General features: G+C 31.2%; 1 protein-coding gene across 5 annotated transcripts in view; it reads left to right on the top strand.

Annotated features, from left to right (window-relative positions):
• Positions 1-18,654, top strand: part of ZDHHC21 (zinc finger DHHC-type palmitoyltransferase 21) — a 64,063-nt gene extending 45,409 nt beyond the window's left edge. For 4 of the 5 annotated variants that reach the window (XM_016157341.2, XM_016157340.2, XM_016157339.2 and 1 more), the window contains 3 exons: positions 671-787; positions 11,588-11,631; positions 12,178-12,439. In XM_016157341.2, coding sequence (XP_016012827.1) covers positions 671-787; positions 11,588-11,631; positions 12,178-12,310 — 294 coding nt within the window. In that variant the 3' untranslated portion in view covers positions 12,311-12,439. Of the gene's footprint in view, positions 1-670; positions 788-11,587; positions 11,632-12,177 lie in introns of all 5 variants that reach the window. The other variant, XM_016157337.2, reaches the window with a different exon arrangement.
• Positions 18,655-18,881: the final 227 nt, after the last annotated feature.

Raw genomic sequence — 18,881 nt, 5'->3', positions numbered from 1 at the left:
AGTGCTTGGCAGTGGTGGTTGGGTCAGTGGGTGGATAAATGAATAAAGTGAACTTGAAAGATCCATATGGTCCTATTATTATTATCCCCCTCACTTTAACTAAATTACATAATCTCTAAATATCGTGGTCACTCGAACTTTAATACTACAATTTAGCTTATTCATTCAAGCTTTTTAGCCATGAAAAAATAAAATTTCTTTTTGTGGAGCCAAAGATTCTACACCATCTGTTTTGTTTTTTTGGAGTTTTTTTCTTTCTATAAATAGTAAACAAATGTGGCTAATTTGCAACCTTAGGACTGAGGTTTTTCTTGACACAATAGAGTAGTAAAATCCTATTTTCCAGCTTGCTTCTAAGAAACATTTGGTGATGGAAGGAAATTTAACTTTGGATGGTAAACACACAGTCCACTATACATATGATATATTATTGAATTGTACACTTGAAACCTATTTGATTTTATTAACCAATTCACCCCGATAATTTTAATAGAAATTATTTTCAAAATTTTAAAATATTTATATATTGATTAAATGAAATAAACTCCAAAAGGGGGAGAGTACTTTTCCTTAAGATAATAAGGGGAAAATGTTTTGGCTCGATTCTTGATTATTATTGCAACTATAAAACACTTCTTTAATTGTTTTTAAAACTTTCTTTTTCTTATAGGACCTCTTTCTTGTTAGACATGAATTGGCCATAATGAGATTAGCTGCCTTTATGGGCATTACTATGTTAGTTGGAATAACTGGACTTTTTTATACTCAACTAATTGGCATCATCACAGTAAGTATATTTTTAATGTAATCTGTTTATCGACATATTCCCTAATTATGACCTTAATTCTAAAAAATTATAGAAAGTTTAAAAATTAAGAGAAAATTACCCATCATCATTTATATATTCCCATTTCCATATGCCTGTGCAATTTTTGAGTAGTTCTAATCAGTGTTCAGAATGTACATAGAATTTTTTATCCTGCTTTTAAATGTTAAGATAAGTATTTTTATATAGCTATAGACTACATGTTTATAATTTTTAATAGTTGGATGTACTCTGTTTAGTAAATATGTAATGTTTTAATTAACTGTCTTCCTGTTGATCAGGTCTTAGTGTGCAGTTATTTTTTTCTATGTTACAAATGACACTACTTTGGACATTTATTTTTTTTTTTAAACTATTATATCAGGTAAATTCTGAAAAATGCAGTTTCTGGTAGAAACATTTTATTAGTAATCATTTTTTAATGTACTTGTTAAATGGGATTTAGCACAACAGAAAAGATTTAAAAGTGAGAAAAATTATATTGAGTAAAGATTTAAAAGTTTGATAATACATTGCCTTGCAGAAGATATAGAGTAAACAGACTTTCTTATGTTATTGGCAGGGATGTAAACTGATATCTTTTTAAAAGGCAAATTGTCAGTGTCTATCAAAATTTAAAATACACAGTGCTTTTGACCAATCTATAAGTTTATTTTGTAGAGAGTATTTATTCACTTGTGTGTAAATAAACATGTATGTTAAAGATCTCCATTATTATGTTATATATTAAATGTATTATATATGAAAATTTAAGTTTTTATCAGAATATATTCAGTGAAAGAAATGTATAGTAAGAAAAAAATGCATCAAAACTTATTATAGAGCAATAGTAATCAAGAAGGTGTGGTACGGCCATAATGATAGTCATATTGATAAATGAAATAAAATTGAGAATCCAAAAATGCACATATATTCTGTGGACAGTTATTTTCATTGAGAATGCCAAGACTATTCAGTGGGGGAAGGAAAAGTCTTTTCAACAAATGCTCCTGGGACAACTAGATATCCACATGCAAAGAAAGAAATTGGACCCTTATCTCACACCTTGTACATATTTTAACTCAAAACAGATTATAGACCTAAATGTAAGATCTAAAATGATAAAACTGTTAGAAAAAAACATAGGAGTAAATCTTGGATTAGGTAGTATCTTAGATCCAACACCAAAATTGCAAAGAACCAAAGAAAAAATTGACAAACTGGACTTAATCAAAACTATAAACTTTTGTGATTCAAAAGACACTATTAAAAAAGTGAAAAGACAGCTTACAAAATGGGAGAAGATATTTGCACATCATAAGGAAGGGGTCCCCAGTCCTCAGGCTGTGGACAAGTACCAGTCCATGGACTGTTAGGAACCAGGCCTCACAGCAGTAGATGATCGGCAGGCTAGCGAGCAAAGCTTCCTCTGAATTTGCAGCTGCTTCCCAGCGCTAGCATCACCACCTCAGCTCCACCTCACATCCACCTCAGATCATCAGGCATTAGATTCTTATAAGAGCAATTGTCTCTGGTTCCAAAAAGGTTGGGGAACTCTATAAGGGGCTTGTTTATAAAATATATAAAGACTTTATAACTCAATAATAAAAAGATAAAACATGGGCAAAGGATCTGAATGACCATTTCTTCAAAGAAGATTCAAATGGATAATAAATATATGAAAAGATGCTCAACATCATTAGTCATCACAGAAATGAAAATCAAAACCATAATGAGGTTTTGACTTCACACACACTAAGATGGCTATAATAAATGACGACAGTAACAAAGGTTGGTGATTCATTATAAATTAATTATAAATTAATTACAAAGTAGTGATTCAATGACAAAGTAATTCATAATTACTTTATAGTCTGTTCATAAGTCATGTCAAAATTGCTAGATTATGCTTGCATTTTCTGAATTTATGTGTTTGATTTTACCAAAATATTAGTATATTTTTATAACCCCTCGAATGGATTTTCTCAGATTTCCCCAATTTCGTCTGATTAATGACTGGAAATGACATTTGGGAACATTGCTGCTAACAGTACAAGTTACTTATGAGGGCCATCTTTCTTACTAGTTATTTATAAGGGGTTTATAGCCGAGGGTAACAGTTTCCTTTTCACCTAGCAGCACTAGTAGCTTCAGAGTATGGGTTTAGCAGTAAAGGCTTCAAGATCTTTTAAGAATAGAAAACAGGCTCACAAATACAGAGGACAAAGGGGGATTGGGGGCTGGGAGAAGGGGATAAAGGGTTAAAGAAGTACAAATTAGTAGTTGATAGATAATCACAGGGATGGGGAGCACAGCATAGGGAATACAGTCAGCAGTAATGTAATGGCTATGTGTAGAGCCAGAGGGGGTGATAGAGTAAATGGGGGAAATATTTTCATAAACTATATAAATGTCTAACCAATGTACTATATACTTGAAATTAATAATAAAATTGAAACGCTAAAAAATTCCTACTTTAAAATTTTAGCATTCGCTCTGAGTTGGACATAAGTTTTTTATTTTATTTTATTTTTTTATCATATTTGTTGGTTTCTAAAGGATTTATAGTAGTCCCCCCTTATCCAAGGTTTTACTTTCTGTGGTTTCAGTTACTGGTGGTCAACCACCATCTGAAAATACTGTACTGAATGGAAAAATTCAAGAAATAAACAATTCTTAAGTTTTAAATTGCATGCCATCTGCATAGTGTGATAAAATCTCTCACCCTCCTGCTCTGCTCTGTTCCATTTGAGACGTGAATTATCCCTTTGTCCAGTGTTTCCACGCTGTATACTCTACCCACCCGCTAATCACTTAGTAGCCATCTCTGATCATATCAGATTCACTGTTACGGGATCACAGTGCTTGTATGCAAGTAACCCTTATTTTACGTAATAATGGCTCCCAAATGCAAGAGTAGTGATGCTGGCAATTCGGATATGCCAAAAAGGAGCTGTAAAGTGTATGTATGTATTGGAATAGTCATTGTATGTGCAGGTTCTGTACTATCTGAAGTTTTAGGCATCCAGTAGGGGTCTTGGAGTATATATTGTTTGCGTAAGGGGGGACTACTGTATATCAGATTCTGTTCTTAATGTTTATACTACCAATAAGTTAATATTTTTTAAATTGTACAGTTTTCTCTTTTGCTACAATATCGAACGTTTCATTGTTTTAGGATAGGGAGATTGGTTCTGATGTTGTATTGTTTCTAAAACTGAGTAGAAATCACATTTGTTAAATAACGCTCTCTCCAAAAGTTTCGTCTCTTTCTGTGTATATATATATTACCTTCTCAGAATGTTCTGTACTAGACAGGTCTTATGTCTGTAGAAATTACACATTTGTGAAGCATTCAAAAAAGAATAGACGTTTTAAGAGAAAGAAGGAGAAAGAATATATTTTGTTTGTTAGTCGAACCTTTAGTCACTGTACTTCCTCTTGAATCCAATTACTCTGAAAAATTACTTAAATTTTATTTCATATACTTGGACTTTACTAGTGAATTTCAGGCATCACTCTTTTTAGATTAAAAACTTTTTAAAAAGATTTCCAGAATGCATTTATGTCAACATTGATTTTAAGGTTCTTTAAGGTTTAATTAAAATTGTTATGCATTCGGTATTTAACATTAATTCTAATGAATTATTAACAGTTAGATAAAATGGTATTTAATATTTTAATTAAAGTAAAAAATACAAATACACTTACTTTCTTTATAAAACATGCTTGCTATTTTATTTTATGAAAACAGTAAGACTATCTAAAGGAAATTTCCCACCTAGACATGTTTTTATCATGATCCAAATCCATGGATCTCTCTTTACAATGTGAAAGAGTGATAAATTTGTCAGGTAGCATAAGAAAGAAAAGGAGAGAACAAAGCAATAAATTTAATCTTTCCACTGAAATCTTCCTTTCCCTACTCCTATACCCCAAAGACCACGAGGCATTTTGGGAAAACACCGGTAGGAATATCATTATATAAACCATGTGATTATGTAGTTTGAATTTAAGCCTCTTAGACAACATAAACAACAAATGCTAGCTTTTTTTAGGTTTAGATAGAGGTTTTGAAGAAGCAGCATATCAATTTCCAGCAATTTTTTTCCATCGTTTTTACTTGGGATTAATAAATCATTTATCTCCTGTGTAAGAGGAAAAGTCCTATCTTCTTATTGATAGTAGAAGGTAACAGGATAATCAGAGTAATGATAATCAGATAAAATAATTAGAAATTACGTAAATTTAAAATAGTGGATTTCCAATCTCATTTCCAAGGTTAAAAGTCAACAAGGCCAGATGTTTCTGTGGAATAAACTAATCTTAAACCCAATTTTAAAGGATTACCTTTATTTTTAGATTTAATTTTATAAATGATTTAAATATATGTTTGCATTTTTACTAAAATTAATATTGAAGTTAAAGTGTTTTCAAAGAAGTTGGTTTTAAAGTGTCCTTTATTTAGGGAACAGATTATTTTAATTATTCCTTACATAGACTGTTTAGCCTTTTTTGTTTGTTTCTGAAGGAAATAGATAGTGATGTTATTAATGTAATTGATGTCAGAATTTCTTATTGAGCGGTGGTTCGCACACACACAGCCAAGAATAATGTCCATTCTGACAACCACCAATACTAATAGTGCGGGGTGATTGTATTAGTCATGTTTTCAGTCACTGGGCTTGGAGAGAGTTAATCAAGAAGCGCTGTAACAGCTGGTACAGCGCCTTCTGGCGAGGTTCTGACAGTGAGCTATTGTATACCATGACACTGCTCTGACAGTTTATCTAGATTTTGTATACAAGCATTTTTGTTTTCTGGGCACCGTGGAGTTTATATAATAGCTGAAGCTTTTGATAGTGTCTCTGGAGCTTAGTGTTTTTCTCAGTTGTGAGGTTGAGGGTAGGGTGGGGAAGATATATTTACTTGCAGTTTTGTAGAAGGCTTTAATTCTCAAAAAATTGAGCTTTCGCCTTTGGTCTCATGATTACCCAAATAAATACAGAGTTACAAATGCAAGGGTGACTTAATTTTAACTTGGTTATTTTATGCAGTGAAAAGTGTCTTGTATTCAAAATGTTAAATTAGTTAAAATGAGATTATTAAATAGCATTCTCGTGGTCAATTAGTGGACATACCTGCCTTTTAATATATACCCAGAAATGTAGTCCCGAGATTATTAATCCTTATAATTAATTTTGCCAAGTATCCCACGGAATCAGTACTGTGAATTAGCAACATTCAACACAATCTTTTGTACAGATTATGTTTTGTTTGCTCAACTCCAAATCAGCATTGCAAATATGGAAATCATTGTTAATTATGCTGAACCCGGTTCACTTATATTTTTGTAAAAGGAATTCTGTACACCATTTTGATTTTATTTCTGAATTATATTTTTTGTTTAATAAAAGCAAAATGTATTTCTAATATTTTTGTTCAAGTTATCATATTAAATGAAATATCTTCTCAGTAGCTTTTAAAAACCTAGAAAAATCATTAAAGTTTAAAATGTCACTTTTATATGCTTTTTAAAAGCATTTTACTTTATTTTATCATTAGTTTCAAGTACATTGGTTAGACATTTATATAGTTTATAAAATGATCCACCTGATTACTCTATCACCCCTCTGGCTCTACATTTTTTATATGGTTTTAATGTTTTATACTAATGTTAGCTGTGATATTTCTTTGAAGTTTAGATGCGGTGGAAAACTTTATAGAAACTAGATTCCCCGTCACCATGGAATTAATTTAAAACATGCTAAGTTACATTGCCTACTAATTTAAAAGCACTCTTTAAAAAAATGCCTATTTTCATCAAAATTATTATATGTGGAATTGGATTACTCTTTAGCATAAATATATTCCTGTGTGAAAATGTATTAATATTGTCTCATCTCTCCTTGCTCAATTTAATAAGTATTGGAAGTATTTCTGATAAGATTAAAAGTAATCAAAAACAGTTTAAATCTGTTTTTATCATATATGGGAACTTAAATTTTTTTAAAGCATCACTAATTGCTTGAGTGATTAAATAGATGTTTTTGGGGGGTTAGTAAGCCAAACATTTACATTTTCCTTTTATTTGCAATTTTCCCTAGACATTCATATATTCTTTCATGTTCTGAATGTACATCATTTTTAATCTTACTTTAAAACATAAAAAATAAAATAGCGAATCTTATATAGTTAACTTGTAGATCTTTTTCCACAGCAATTCATAGCTTCTCTCTCACATTCTATCAATATATTAGTTACTACCAGTATCCTAGCCAAAGGGATACATTAGCTCATCTTCTACTAATAACCAAAATCTTACTGAGAGGATAATTTTGTATTAAAAATATAAGAGTAGTTGACCTTGAATGTTAATCACAAACATAATTTTTCAGCTGTTTCAAATATTTAGTATAAATCTTATTTATAGAAGATGTTACTATATATAATTATCCTCCGACATCCTCTGTATATTTCTGTATAGTTATTTTGTATATTCGACTGCTTTCACTAGACTGTAAGCTCCTTGATGCTCAGGACTATCATAATAGGTGCTTCGTAAATTTTGATGGATGGATAAATGAATAAATGAATCACGGTTTATGTATCTAGTACTTGGTTTCTCAGCTAGATTATAAGCTTCTTGTGGACATTGAATTTTATCTGTGTTGTCCCCTAGAGCCCCAGTCATTTTATCTTTTATTATAAAAACCATGTTTTTCGTTTAAATGTAATTTTTTAAAGTTCTATTCTGATATAATTGGGATATTATATATCTCCAAGCCCTCTCAGAAAGTGTTTAGTAGACAATATCAGTGAAAACAGGGACTGCCATTTGTTGAGGAGTTAAGGGCTCTAACATATATTAATTCATTTAAACCATGCAAAAACCTATGAGATAAGTATTTTTATTTGAAAATTGAGATACAGAGTTTTAGTAACTTCCCTAAGGTTTTATATAGCCAGGAAGTTGTTTGATGAAGAGAAGTATGGGGATTATTTTGAAAGGAGATTTTCAATGACTGTATAAATCTCCTGCCCTCTCACTTTGGTTCCGTGATTAAATGTTTATGTGAACTTCAAATCTCTAATAAAAGATTTAGGTGGTCCTCTGTTGGAGATAGATGCTTAAAGAACCCCTTACTTCAAATGAGAATAAAGTAAGTTCTGGCTTCAAAGGAGGAGAGAGAACTAATATTAACAAGAACTTTTTTTTCTTTGGACTTCAGGAAAAGATTAAAATGAAGGAATCATGCTTTTCCTGTTGATGTTCTCTTCATTTAGTGCTGCAAACATATATTTAGTATCCACTTTGAACAATATATGCTGCTAGGTGCTCGGGAAGGTACAAAATTAAATGAGCTGCTGCACATATGTTGATCAGAGGTGCTAGGAAGTCAAACTAGTAAGTCAATCTTAGAGTTAGTAGAAATTAGTAATAAATAAAACAGGTATATAATGTCTAGTTGTGAAAAACTTTCCTGAATAGTTTTTTTTACCTCCAGATTAAATCAACAGTCATTGAATTAGATATATACAACAGAGCTAAAAGTATTGACAAGACCTATACTAACAAAAAGTACAGGTTATCATTGAGATTAGATTGAATTATCTTTAAGGAGTCTTTATGATAGAATGTTTTTACTTTCATCAGGTTTTCATTTTAGCAGGTCTAGAAACTCCACTTTTAAAATATTTCCAGAGTTAATCAGACACAAAAGCAATGGCTCTTACTTCCAGACTTAAAAGTGATAGCCATAGAAGTCATATAAAGCAGACTGAATGTTTATTCCTTACACACGATTGTCAGGTATGCCAGAGGACTCTTCATATTCTTTCTCCCGTATAACAACATAAATGGCAAAGTGTTGGTTGGTGAGAATGAACTCAAAATAGGATGAATTAGTTGGATAGATTGTATTATCAAGCTGTCTATTTCAAGAGGACTACTAGATTCTTGGGTCTGTTAACCAGGAAAAGTGGTGGTAAATTCTGATTATTTGCCCTTCACCCCTCTCAATTTTTCTAGCAGGCAATAAATACTCCCTCTCCTTTTCTGCTAGGAACTTCTTTTTTCCATTTTAGATATAATCTTATAAGTTGGGATATAGCTTTACTTTATAATCAAATATATATTTCTAGATTGAATCTGAAAGATCGTTTCTTAGGGTAACATCAGCCAGCCGTTAGAAGTAGATAAAGTATTCGTCGATAAAATAGTTTTATCTGTAAAGTCTTGCTTTTTCTGCAAGTCTTGCTTTTTCTAGTTTATTCTTTTTTTAGAAAATAACTTTCAATTTTTAAAATAGGAAAGCATTCTCATATATCTCTTAGTTATGTAGACTGAAGACATTCAGATGTTTTGATCATTATACCAGAATCAAGACATAAATATTTCTCTGGCAATAAGATATCCTAATTGTAGATAACATTAAATAAAAAACTTTTTATTCCTTGAAGAACCAATTTTTATGAATAGCTGATTTTATATTTAAGAATTTATAAATTATATTTATACCTTAAAGATAGCCGTTATCTTACATTTTCTGATGGTCACTAAAGGCATTGAGTCTTTTATATTGAATGAAATCTTCTGTACCAAAATCGATTTCAATTATTTTTAGTTTGTTTTGTCTTAAATATTACATATTTCTGTGCTTTATAAAACAAAACAAAAAAGTATATTAAATCTGTTTAGGCACATGGAAATAATTTAGAGTTTCAATGTTCCAGCCAGTAGGAAACTCTTTCCCCTTCTGGTCTGCTGTTTCTAGTGTGCTTATGAATATGATAGCATGATAACTTACTTATGTTGCTCCAAGTATGTTACATAAATGCCAGTGCAAAAACTTTGTGACATATTCATATGCAAATTATTCTTTTTTCTGGATAGCTGAGTTTCAGAGAAGCATTTGCTATTTCTAGAGGAAAAAAAATATCCATTTTGGCTATTCTGACAAGTTGTGTTCATAGTGTCTTGGTAGACATTACATCCTCTGATAGAATAACCATATGTTTATCATTATTTAAAAGGTAATATTCTACTTTTTTCTTGAACCAGATTCTAGAAGGATGTCAAAAGCTTTTAAAAAATTAAAGCTTTTCCCATACGAGGTCTAAATCCAAAGTCTTTAAACTTGATTCTTTTATTGCCACATATAAGTTCCTCAAAGTTATAATCAAGTTGTAAATTCTGCATAGTAAAAATTTCCTGTAATATTAGCTAGCTATAGTAAGCTGACCTTATAATTGCTTCTTCATACTGAAATAGTTTCCAATTTTTAAGTACTATCCACAGCTGCAATTTTAGGTCATTTATATATACCTTTGCTGATAGCACTTCTTGCCTTCTGTCCTCTTTCCCTTTGTATCTTCGCACAAGCTATCTTAATTGTTTAGAACTGCCCGTGACCGACCCATCAGTTCTAAGAAATCATTAAAATTACTTCATTCATTTTCTTTACAGATATGAAACTAGAGGCCCAGCTTTCTTCTTAAGTTCCTAATCAATGTTGTCACAAAGTAAAACATTTTGAGGAAATCATGCAGCAGAATCCCCAAAAGTTAATTATAAATAGAATTGTCATTGGATACCATGAATATCAAAGCATGATAGGAAAACTAATAAATATAGAATATGTAGCTAATCTACAGTCTTGTCCCAAATTCCCGAGGAATCTGGAAATGAAACCCTGTTATTGGTGACTAGTCATCTAAAAATAATTTTTTTTTCCTATATGTGGTCTAACTGTAGTTATTTAACTTCATACATAACAAGTTAATATTATGAGCTATTCATGTAACTTCTATAAAAGTCTTTTAAAGTAAAGGTACTTTTTCTTAGTATCATTGGAGAAAAGTTCTACGATCAGAGAAGTTCTCGAGATTGGAGTCGAAGCCGCAAATATTTGCATGACTAGTACTGCTTAATAACAATACAGCCCACCTGCCATGTATGAGCAAGCTAGTAAAGGATAAGAGGAGAAAAATTTCTCTAACTTGTCTTTGAAGTATATTTAAAAAGCAGAATAAGCAGTTTGTGTTTTAATTATTTTGATATTACTTATCATCACAGTTTCTCAACCTAATTATAGATCTTCTGTTAACATGAATTAAACTAGCATGTTTGAAAACTACCTTTTGTTTGTTGAATTGTTTTTCTTATCTATTTGTTAGAGCCTTATAAAAAAAAACACATAATATGGAATTGTATTATCAAAGAGACTGATTTTTCTGTTGAAAAAAGGAAATAGTTTTTAACCAAAGAACACTTTTCAGAGTACCAGATGTCGTAGTATGGCAAATGCGTAGATTGCCTTGTTGAATTCATGTTCGTTAACAGAAATCCAGAACAGGAGCATTCTTTGGCTGTTGGCATTTTCTATTCATTTGTGTCTTTCATTTGTCATTTTGGTATTTATTTTTTTAATGCATCTTCACTAACAGTTTAATTAGAAATAAATAATAGACTTTTAAAAGAATTTTCAAGGAAGAAAGTATAATAAAAGGTTATATTTTAGTGAAGTGAGACTCCTACAATTTTTGTGAGATTTTGTAATTGAATAATTTTTTTTTTGATACAGTGTATTATTGAGTCAGTCTGTTTCATGGAACTTCAACCAATATATGTAGATAATTTAGAATTCTTAGTACCCATATATAAACTGTTTAAATCTTTGAATATTCTCTGACTATGACTAAAAACATTGTAAAATTAATATAGGATGAAACCTTGATAACTTTGTTGCATCTGAGTATATTTTTTTAAATTTTTAATAGGATACAACGTCTATTGAAAAGATGTCAAACTGTTGTGAAGATATGTAAGTATAAAAGTGAAGTCTGTAGTGTTCTTGTTAAAAATGGAAACAACTGGCCAGATTTGAAAAATGTGTGCATATAGTGGAAAGATAACATAATGACGGCTTTTTCTTGGTGCCTTGTCTAAGGCCTAAGCTAGACAGGCATAACCCAGTCTTACAGTAGGGGTCTTCTAGCCATGATAGTTTTTAAACAAAATAAGTGCTGATCATTCTCGTTCCTTGTCGAACTAAAGTAAGTTAATTTATTTGTCCTAAAAGTACATCAAAAGAGGTTTGCTACTGTGTTGTTGACACACGTTCTGTTAATCCTGAGATTCTCCTCTGCTTCAAAAGTTGCCTTAGGTTGATTGACGACACAGATACAATATATGCTATCCAGAGTTAAAACTCAGCTGCATGCCACAGTGAAAGAAAAGCTGTATTTGTGATGCTGGGACACAATTCATCAGAGTCCAGTAATGGATCCCCAGCCAACCTGTATTGTTTTAGCTGACTGAAGTGCACCATGGGAGTGCTGTCTTTCACTAATAATGCTGTCTTCTGTAGATCGAGGCCCCGAAAGCCATGGCAGCAGACCTTCTCAGAAGTTTTTGGCACTCGTTGGAAGATCCTGTGGTTTATTCCTTTCAGGCAGAGGCAACCACTGCGAGTTCCCTACCACTTTGCCAATCACGTCTAAACAGATGGATGGTGGGCACAGATGGGTCCTCCATGCTGGAAATGCGTTACAGGTTTTCTGATAATAGAACGATGACAGTCTTCAAGTCAATTAAAATCCACCCACCAATCTTAGGAATCATAATGTGCCCCAGGCTTAATTTTAATAGTGATCTTGATCCTATTGTGGGACTAATACAAGATCTATATTTAAGTTTTAAAGCATGTTTACTTTCAAATTAGCTTTCCACAGGGATTTCTTTAAATGCTTTTGTTATTAAACCCTAAAGGCAGTGATTGGGATGAAATAATAGTACCTAATTTCCTTCAGTACTGACAGTGTTACAGATTTTAATTTATGGGAAATTTCAGATGTTTATTTAAATTTTTCACTCGAGCAGTACTAACCAAATCTGAATTTAATTCTTCAGGTTTTATAAAAGGTTTTACACCTTATATGCAAATTTTCTTTTTCAAATACAATTTAAAATATATTAATACTTTTATATGTGCTGCACGATTTTTTAAAATGCAGCATAGAATCGAACAACAACAAAAAAAGGGCAGTGTTTTCTTAGAAGTAGCTTTGTAATGTTTTCTCTTTTTCTCTTCACCAAAAGCAAACTAAAAACACCACTAAAGTAGAGCACCAACTACCTACCTTATTTTAAAGGAAAGATTAAACTTTTTTTCCATGTTAACTTTCCCATTTTCCCTGTACTATTGTAACTATTGGTTGTTAATATACTTGCTCCAAGGAGAAAATTTAAACTAAGTGGGCATGCATTCCTATTTTATTGTAAAATTTTGATAAGTGAAAAGCAGAGAGAATTTGCAGTAACTCCACAGATACCTTTTCTAGTGCAGTTATGCAAGAATGCTTGTTTTAAAATGCTAGTATAACTAGATAATATATAATGTACAGTATAAAGAGGAATATTGTGCTTTTGAAAAAAATATTTCTTTTAACTTTTATATACCTACTCGTAGATCTAAAATTACACATTGAAGGTTTATATATAATAAATTTTGGCCAACTAATACTGAAATTTTATCTGTAGGAAATTACTAGTTAAATAAGTAAATAACTTTGGTGTACCTCTAATCATCCAACTTGAAATTAAATTTTAATTGGCCCACTATAATTTGGATTGAGAGACCTTTTTAGTAGCTAGTGTTAGAAAGTGACCTTAAAATAAGAAAATATAATGATCTGCATTTATCATTAGCTTTGCACAAATTTAAACTGTTAACAGTAATGGTCTCCTGGAAAGCATAGAACATTTGTGTGAAAAGACATAGCATGCTTTGAAAAAATTCAGCTTAAAATTTTTTCCATTAGAATATTGCAAAATTCATGTATCTTTTTAAAAAATGTATGTACTCAGTCTTTCCCTTGAAAAGAAGATAGAAGGGATCTACTGTTCTTGGAGCATATCAATAGTTTTCTTTTATTTAGTTTTGATAGAAGGGAATCATACCTGAGATATGAAAAAGGAAGTTACTGTTGTCAGCCAATTAACTATACTGTGGTTGGTTCTTTCAAAAATTGTAAATATCTTCTAAAATAATAGAATAGGCAATTCTCAGAGATGTGAGTACCATGTCTTTCATGTTCTTATTACAGTGCTTTATTATTTAAAATAGAAGTGGCAGATGAAAATATGTATTGGTGCTGATAAGATGCATAGTGAATTTAATATGAGACATATTTATAGAGTTTAATGAACCACAAAATTAGTATGTTCATGTCAGGCAAATGAGTTGGCTTTAGTGCAGGCTAACATATTGACCAAATTTGGCCTGGTGACAGAACTGTTATAAGTGATATATAGATAATGCAGATAGATATCAGTCGATACCCTAGCTGTAATACATGCCTTTCAAATGAGGACCTTGAAAACAGCGAAGTGAAGATCCCCTAAACTGCTTTATGGGCATAGTTAAACTTCATATAGTAGCAGTAGCTACCTTGAAAGTTACCTGAGAGGTACTCAGTGCCAACTTCTGCCTCAGTAATGAGGACCAGAGGTGGTCACCTTTCCCACTCTGGGAATTGTTTTCTTAGTTTTACCACTGCTAGGGCATTCTCTCCCCTCTTTTCTCTGTATACTCTCTGGTCCTGATCCCTCTGTATCTGAATCTTGTGGTACTGGAATACAAACTAATACACTAGCCAAGGCATATGTTTATTTTGTTTGAATGGCAGAAATGCTGCCGAGCAATATATTTATATAAGAATCTATATTAAAGTTATATATATTTATACTGTAACTTTCAGTATTCCCAAATTAGCACGCCTAACTATAGGTTTTTTGAATTCTTGTTAGACAGCTAGAGAAAAACTGACTACAGTTTCCTAGGGAGTGCATAAACTCTAGTGTTCTCTCTGCGCCCTCTTTTGGCTAATTGGTGTAATTATACTGGCTCTTAGAGATTTACTGCCCCACAAGTAAATTGTATAGCCATATTCTGAACATGTCAGAGGTCCAAATGTAGGAGTATACGTACAAAAGGGTAATATTTAATGAAAATGAATGTGTTCCTGTTCATGATGTCACATCTGATTTATACAAAATTATGACTACTTTGCTTCATTTTTGTATATTCTTATATTTTTTACTATCAATTACAAATTTATATGAGATCAGGATAAACAAATGTAAACCATTTAATGAATTTTATTTTAAATCTTATTTTGGAAAATTAAGTCATTAGAATTATAAAAGTCATAATATATTGTAGTTATAGTGGCAAACAAGTATCTAATGTCTTTTACTGGATACCTAAAAAATATGTTTAATTTTTTTTGAATCTCAGTTTTGGAATGATTTTTTTTTTTTTTACTGATTCTATTGCATTAAAATAATAGAGTAATAATTCTGTACATTTCTTCATTTTTTTAAAACTTTCCTACTCAGAGTTATAGCTGTAGCTTTAGTAGCCAATTTATTATGTCTTCTGGATAACCATGAAAATAAATATGTTGAGCTTTAGAAAATAATTATGAGATGTGAGGTAACTGATGTAATCTATAGATTTGATGAAGTAGTTCCTTATAAACATTCCACTTTGTTCTAAGCAAATTGTATTTTAAACGATGTTTCACATCAGCAAAGTCATTAATTGAGTTTCTGGAAATGAAAGAGTTTTACCTAGACATTATAAGTTACACCTCCTAAAGAATTATATCTGTTGTTATTCTTTTTGTTAAAAATCTTTATGGGCTCAAGATTGTTGACAAAAATCGACTGGTCAGTTTATAGTCCAGTCCCCCAAACAGTAGATATTCAGTAAAAGAGCTTCTGGTACTTTGTATCCAAGATTTATCATTTAAAAATATTAAGTTAACTGATGTTCCGTTGTAAGCAAAATAGTATTTTGCTTAAGAGTCGTATTAAAAATATTTGTGGTTAACATAAGCAATAGCTGTATTTAAATTTTTAGTTAATATATTAATCTCTTTTAACAGAAGAAAGCATAGTTTACTTTTAATAGTAATAGAAGTAGAGAGCATAAATATACATAAAGTTCAATATAACAAAGTTAAAACTTCCATCAGAGTGAACATCCATTTTTGCTAATATTTAGAGGTATTTTTCTCTAAGAATGGTGGCTAATTATAGCTATTCTTATCAGGCTTTTTCAGGTCATTTCTATACAAGTAGGTAGTTGAAGATATGTTTCACCCCAAAGGGTATATTAATTCTGAATGCTAATCATGGAGACTTAAGTTAGGACAACACTTCCAGTCAGGAAGTGTGAATATTTTAGATTATGGCCACGCAGTCCTCTGTGAGTTAGGCTATGGGGCAGTTCAAGTGTTCTCACGTGTATTGCTATAAAATCACAATGTGTCCAGCAGTGGTTTACAATGGCATTAATATTAACAAAGCTGCTAGTCTCTCCTCTTAGTCTCTAACTACTTCCCTTGTGCTTCATGGAGACATATATCACCTAGCTCAGATTTACTAAACTATTGCTGCTTCATTAAATAAGCTTTTGACATGACCTCTAAATACTTAGATATATCTAGAATTTATATGGTAAAGTTTATACTTACAAATGTTAAATAATTTACTAATAGATACAAGTGTTAGATTTTTCTACCCCGTTCTAGTATTGCTTTAAAAAATATAAGTCTTGATAAATGTATTACGTCGTGTGCATTTAGTATTTTCTCCTTGCTAGTAGTATTAACCACATAATTAACAAATGAATATGTTATTTAATGTCCACAGTGTTACCTTCTATTCTAAGAATCATCCTCTGAATTAACTATAAATTACAAATTTCATTATATTCTGAATTTAGTCATTCTCAATTGAATTCTAGAATATTCTACAGTAGAACGTGAGAAAGTAATAGACTCGGCTTGCTTAAAGTATTTTGAACCAATGTTGTCATTCTGTGTATCACTAGTTAGCATATCTGCTGCCTTTGGAATGATGGTTTAACTTCAGGAAAGTGACTGTTTTCTCAGAAATCTCCTTTCATTTTCATTGCACAGTTTTTAACAGTCTAGTACATTTTTGTGTTTTTCAGATGTTGTAATGCCTGTTAGTGCTAATTTGAAGCAGAAATAACAATGATATTTAAAGTTCTTAAGTCATAGGTATTGCTACTATTTTCCATTATCATATTTTTTTAGTATTATGTTTTCTTTCTCTAGTCCACCAGAGAGGACATAGAGTATAAATGTGTAGTAAGTAGCCAAAATCGGAGAAAGAGAATAGGGGAACTTATTAAGATGGAGGGAAGGCTAGACCAATAATGGATAATCAGCAAGCATTCTCAGCAACAGTGTAGACTCGATACCATCTCTGTGACATCATAAAATCCCCCTGGTACGATCATTTAGCCTTTTCTGTTCTTGAAACCATTCTACTTTGAGTTGTTGATGCTTGTCAGCATTTAGTTTGAGCTATTTATCTAAGGAATTTATATTGCTAATTCTCTTTAGCTGGTCAGATGCCTCTGAGAAATTATCTTAAATTTTAAATGTTATGATTGTGTAGTGTATGCTAATATGAAGTGTTAAGAATGTGAAGGTGCAGCTTTTTAATGCTGAGAAGAAATAAATAGGTTGTCCAAAGTTCAATTGAAAAAAGTGGGACCTTTTTCACGAGTCTCCTGTTGGAAAGAAAGGATACTAGGTATTATAGTAAATTTTGTTACCGGAGTAAAAACCAACAATTTATATACAAAGAGTCATTTTCACTTTAAAATTTGGTCCACTTTGGAGTTCTTGATACCTTGAAGGTCTCTATATCTATTAGTACTGTGAATACCTATAACATGTACTGGAGTGTTTGCCACAGTTGTTCAATACTCTCCGATCGTTTTCGTATTGATAGCTTTATATATAAACAATAATGTAGACAAAAAGGCAACAAAAAAGTGTGTTTCTCTTTATGGTTTTGCTTACCTGTTTGATTAAATACAGGGTTTAATAGCATAGGCTGTTAATTACAGGGAAAGGTTGTCTGCATATTGCAAGCTTTGTGTTCTTGCTGGTGTGCGTCTTGCTGGTGTGCGTTTGGTGATATTTTAACCTACTAGTGCCTGAAGTTAGTGTTTTACAACCTCTACAAAAGATCCTGGTGCTACTCACTTTAGCATTGAGTGACATTTTTATTTTCTGTACCAAAGAGTTAATTTTTCTTTTTGGTTGAATGAGAATTTTCTTCTCACATCCGTGTGTTTATAAAGCAGAATTTAATGTTACTAAGAACAGTTTTGATTAATTGACCTGAGTTTTTGCACACTGCTGCCTCAGTTTGATTTTAAATATTTCTCATTTGAACTTTTTTTTTTAAGTTAAGCAGATTCGTATGTTTTTTATTTTTTTCATTTTGTATTTTAATATAGATTGGCTGCTTTAAACAGTAGTTTAATAGGTTGAAGTTACAAAAGATAACTGCAGCACTTTCCACAAGATATTTTGGTTTTGCTTTATTTCTACAGGAATACATGAGAAATAATAAGTCTACTTTTATTTCTGTAAATGAACTGTATAGCTTATTGGGCCTGTTTAATGAATGCTGAAAAAAAATGCTGAAATGAAAAGATAAGGGCCCTCTCTGATTACAATGAAGAATTCTGCATCTGTGTGTATGTGTGTGTGTAATCCTTAGTGGCATTAAAAAATAATATTGGCATTTGTTTATTTTGCAAATAAAGATAAAATTAAAGAACACTTTTATATATAATATATATTATATATATATACATTTCTCAAGAGGAAATGCAAATGTACTCGATTTAAGCAAAACTGTAATAGAAAATTGAACTCAACAACAACAAAAAAGGTCTGTATGATGTTATTCACTTTACATAAAAAGTTAGAGTTATTTTAAAAACTAATTCTGCTTAGTGATTTATTTTACAAAAGATAGAAGAAAATACCCTTTAGAAGTACTCGTAATTGTCCAAATGTAATACCGCTATGTATACTATTCTGATTCCCTATGTTTGTCCACAAATTTTCAAAATACTCATATAGCGTCCTTATAACTGGGACTGAAATGATTTAAAATTTGGGCAAGAAAATAACAGTGTGTATGTATTGGAAAAGTAGACAATCACATTTG

This window comes from Rousettus aegyptiacus, unplaced genomic scaffold, assembly GCF_014176215.1.
Source record: "Rousettus aegyptiacus isolate mRouAeg1 unplaced genomic scaffold, mRouAeg1.p scaffold_m13_p_3, whole genome shotgun sequence".
NCBI classification, from domain to species: domain Eukaryota; kingdom Metazoa; phylum Chordata; class Mammalia; order Chiroptera; family Pteropodidae; genus Rousettus; species Rousettus aegyptiacus.
This window is presented reverse-complemented; position numbering and strand designations above follow the sequence as displayed.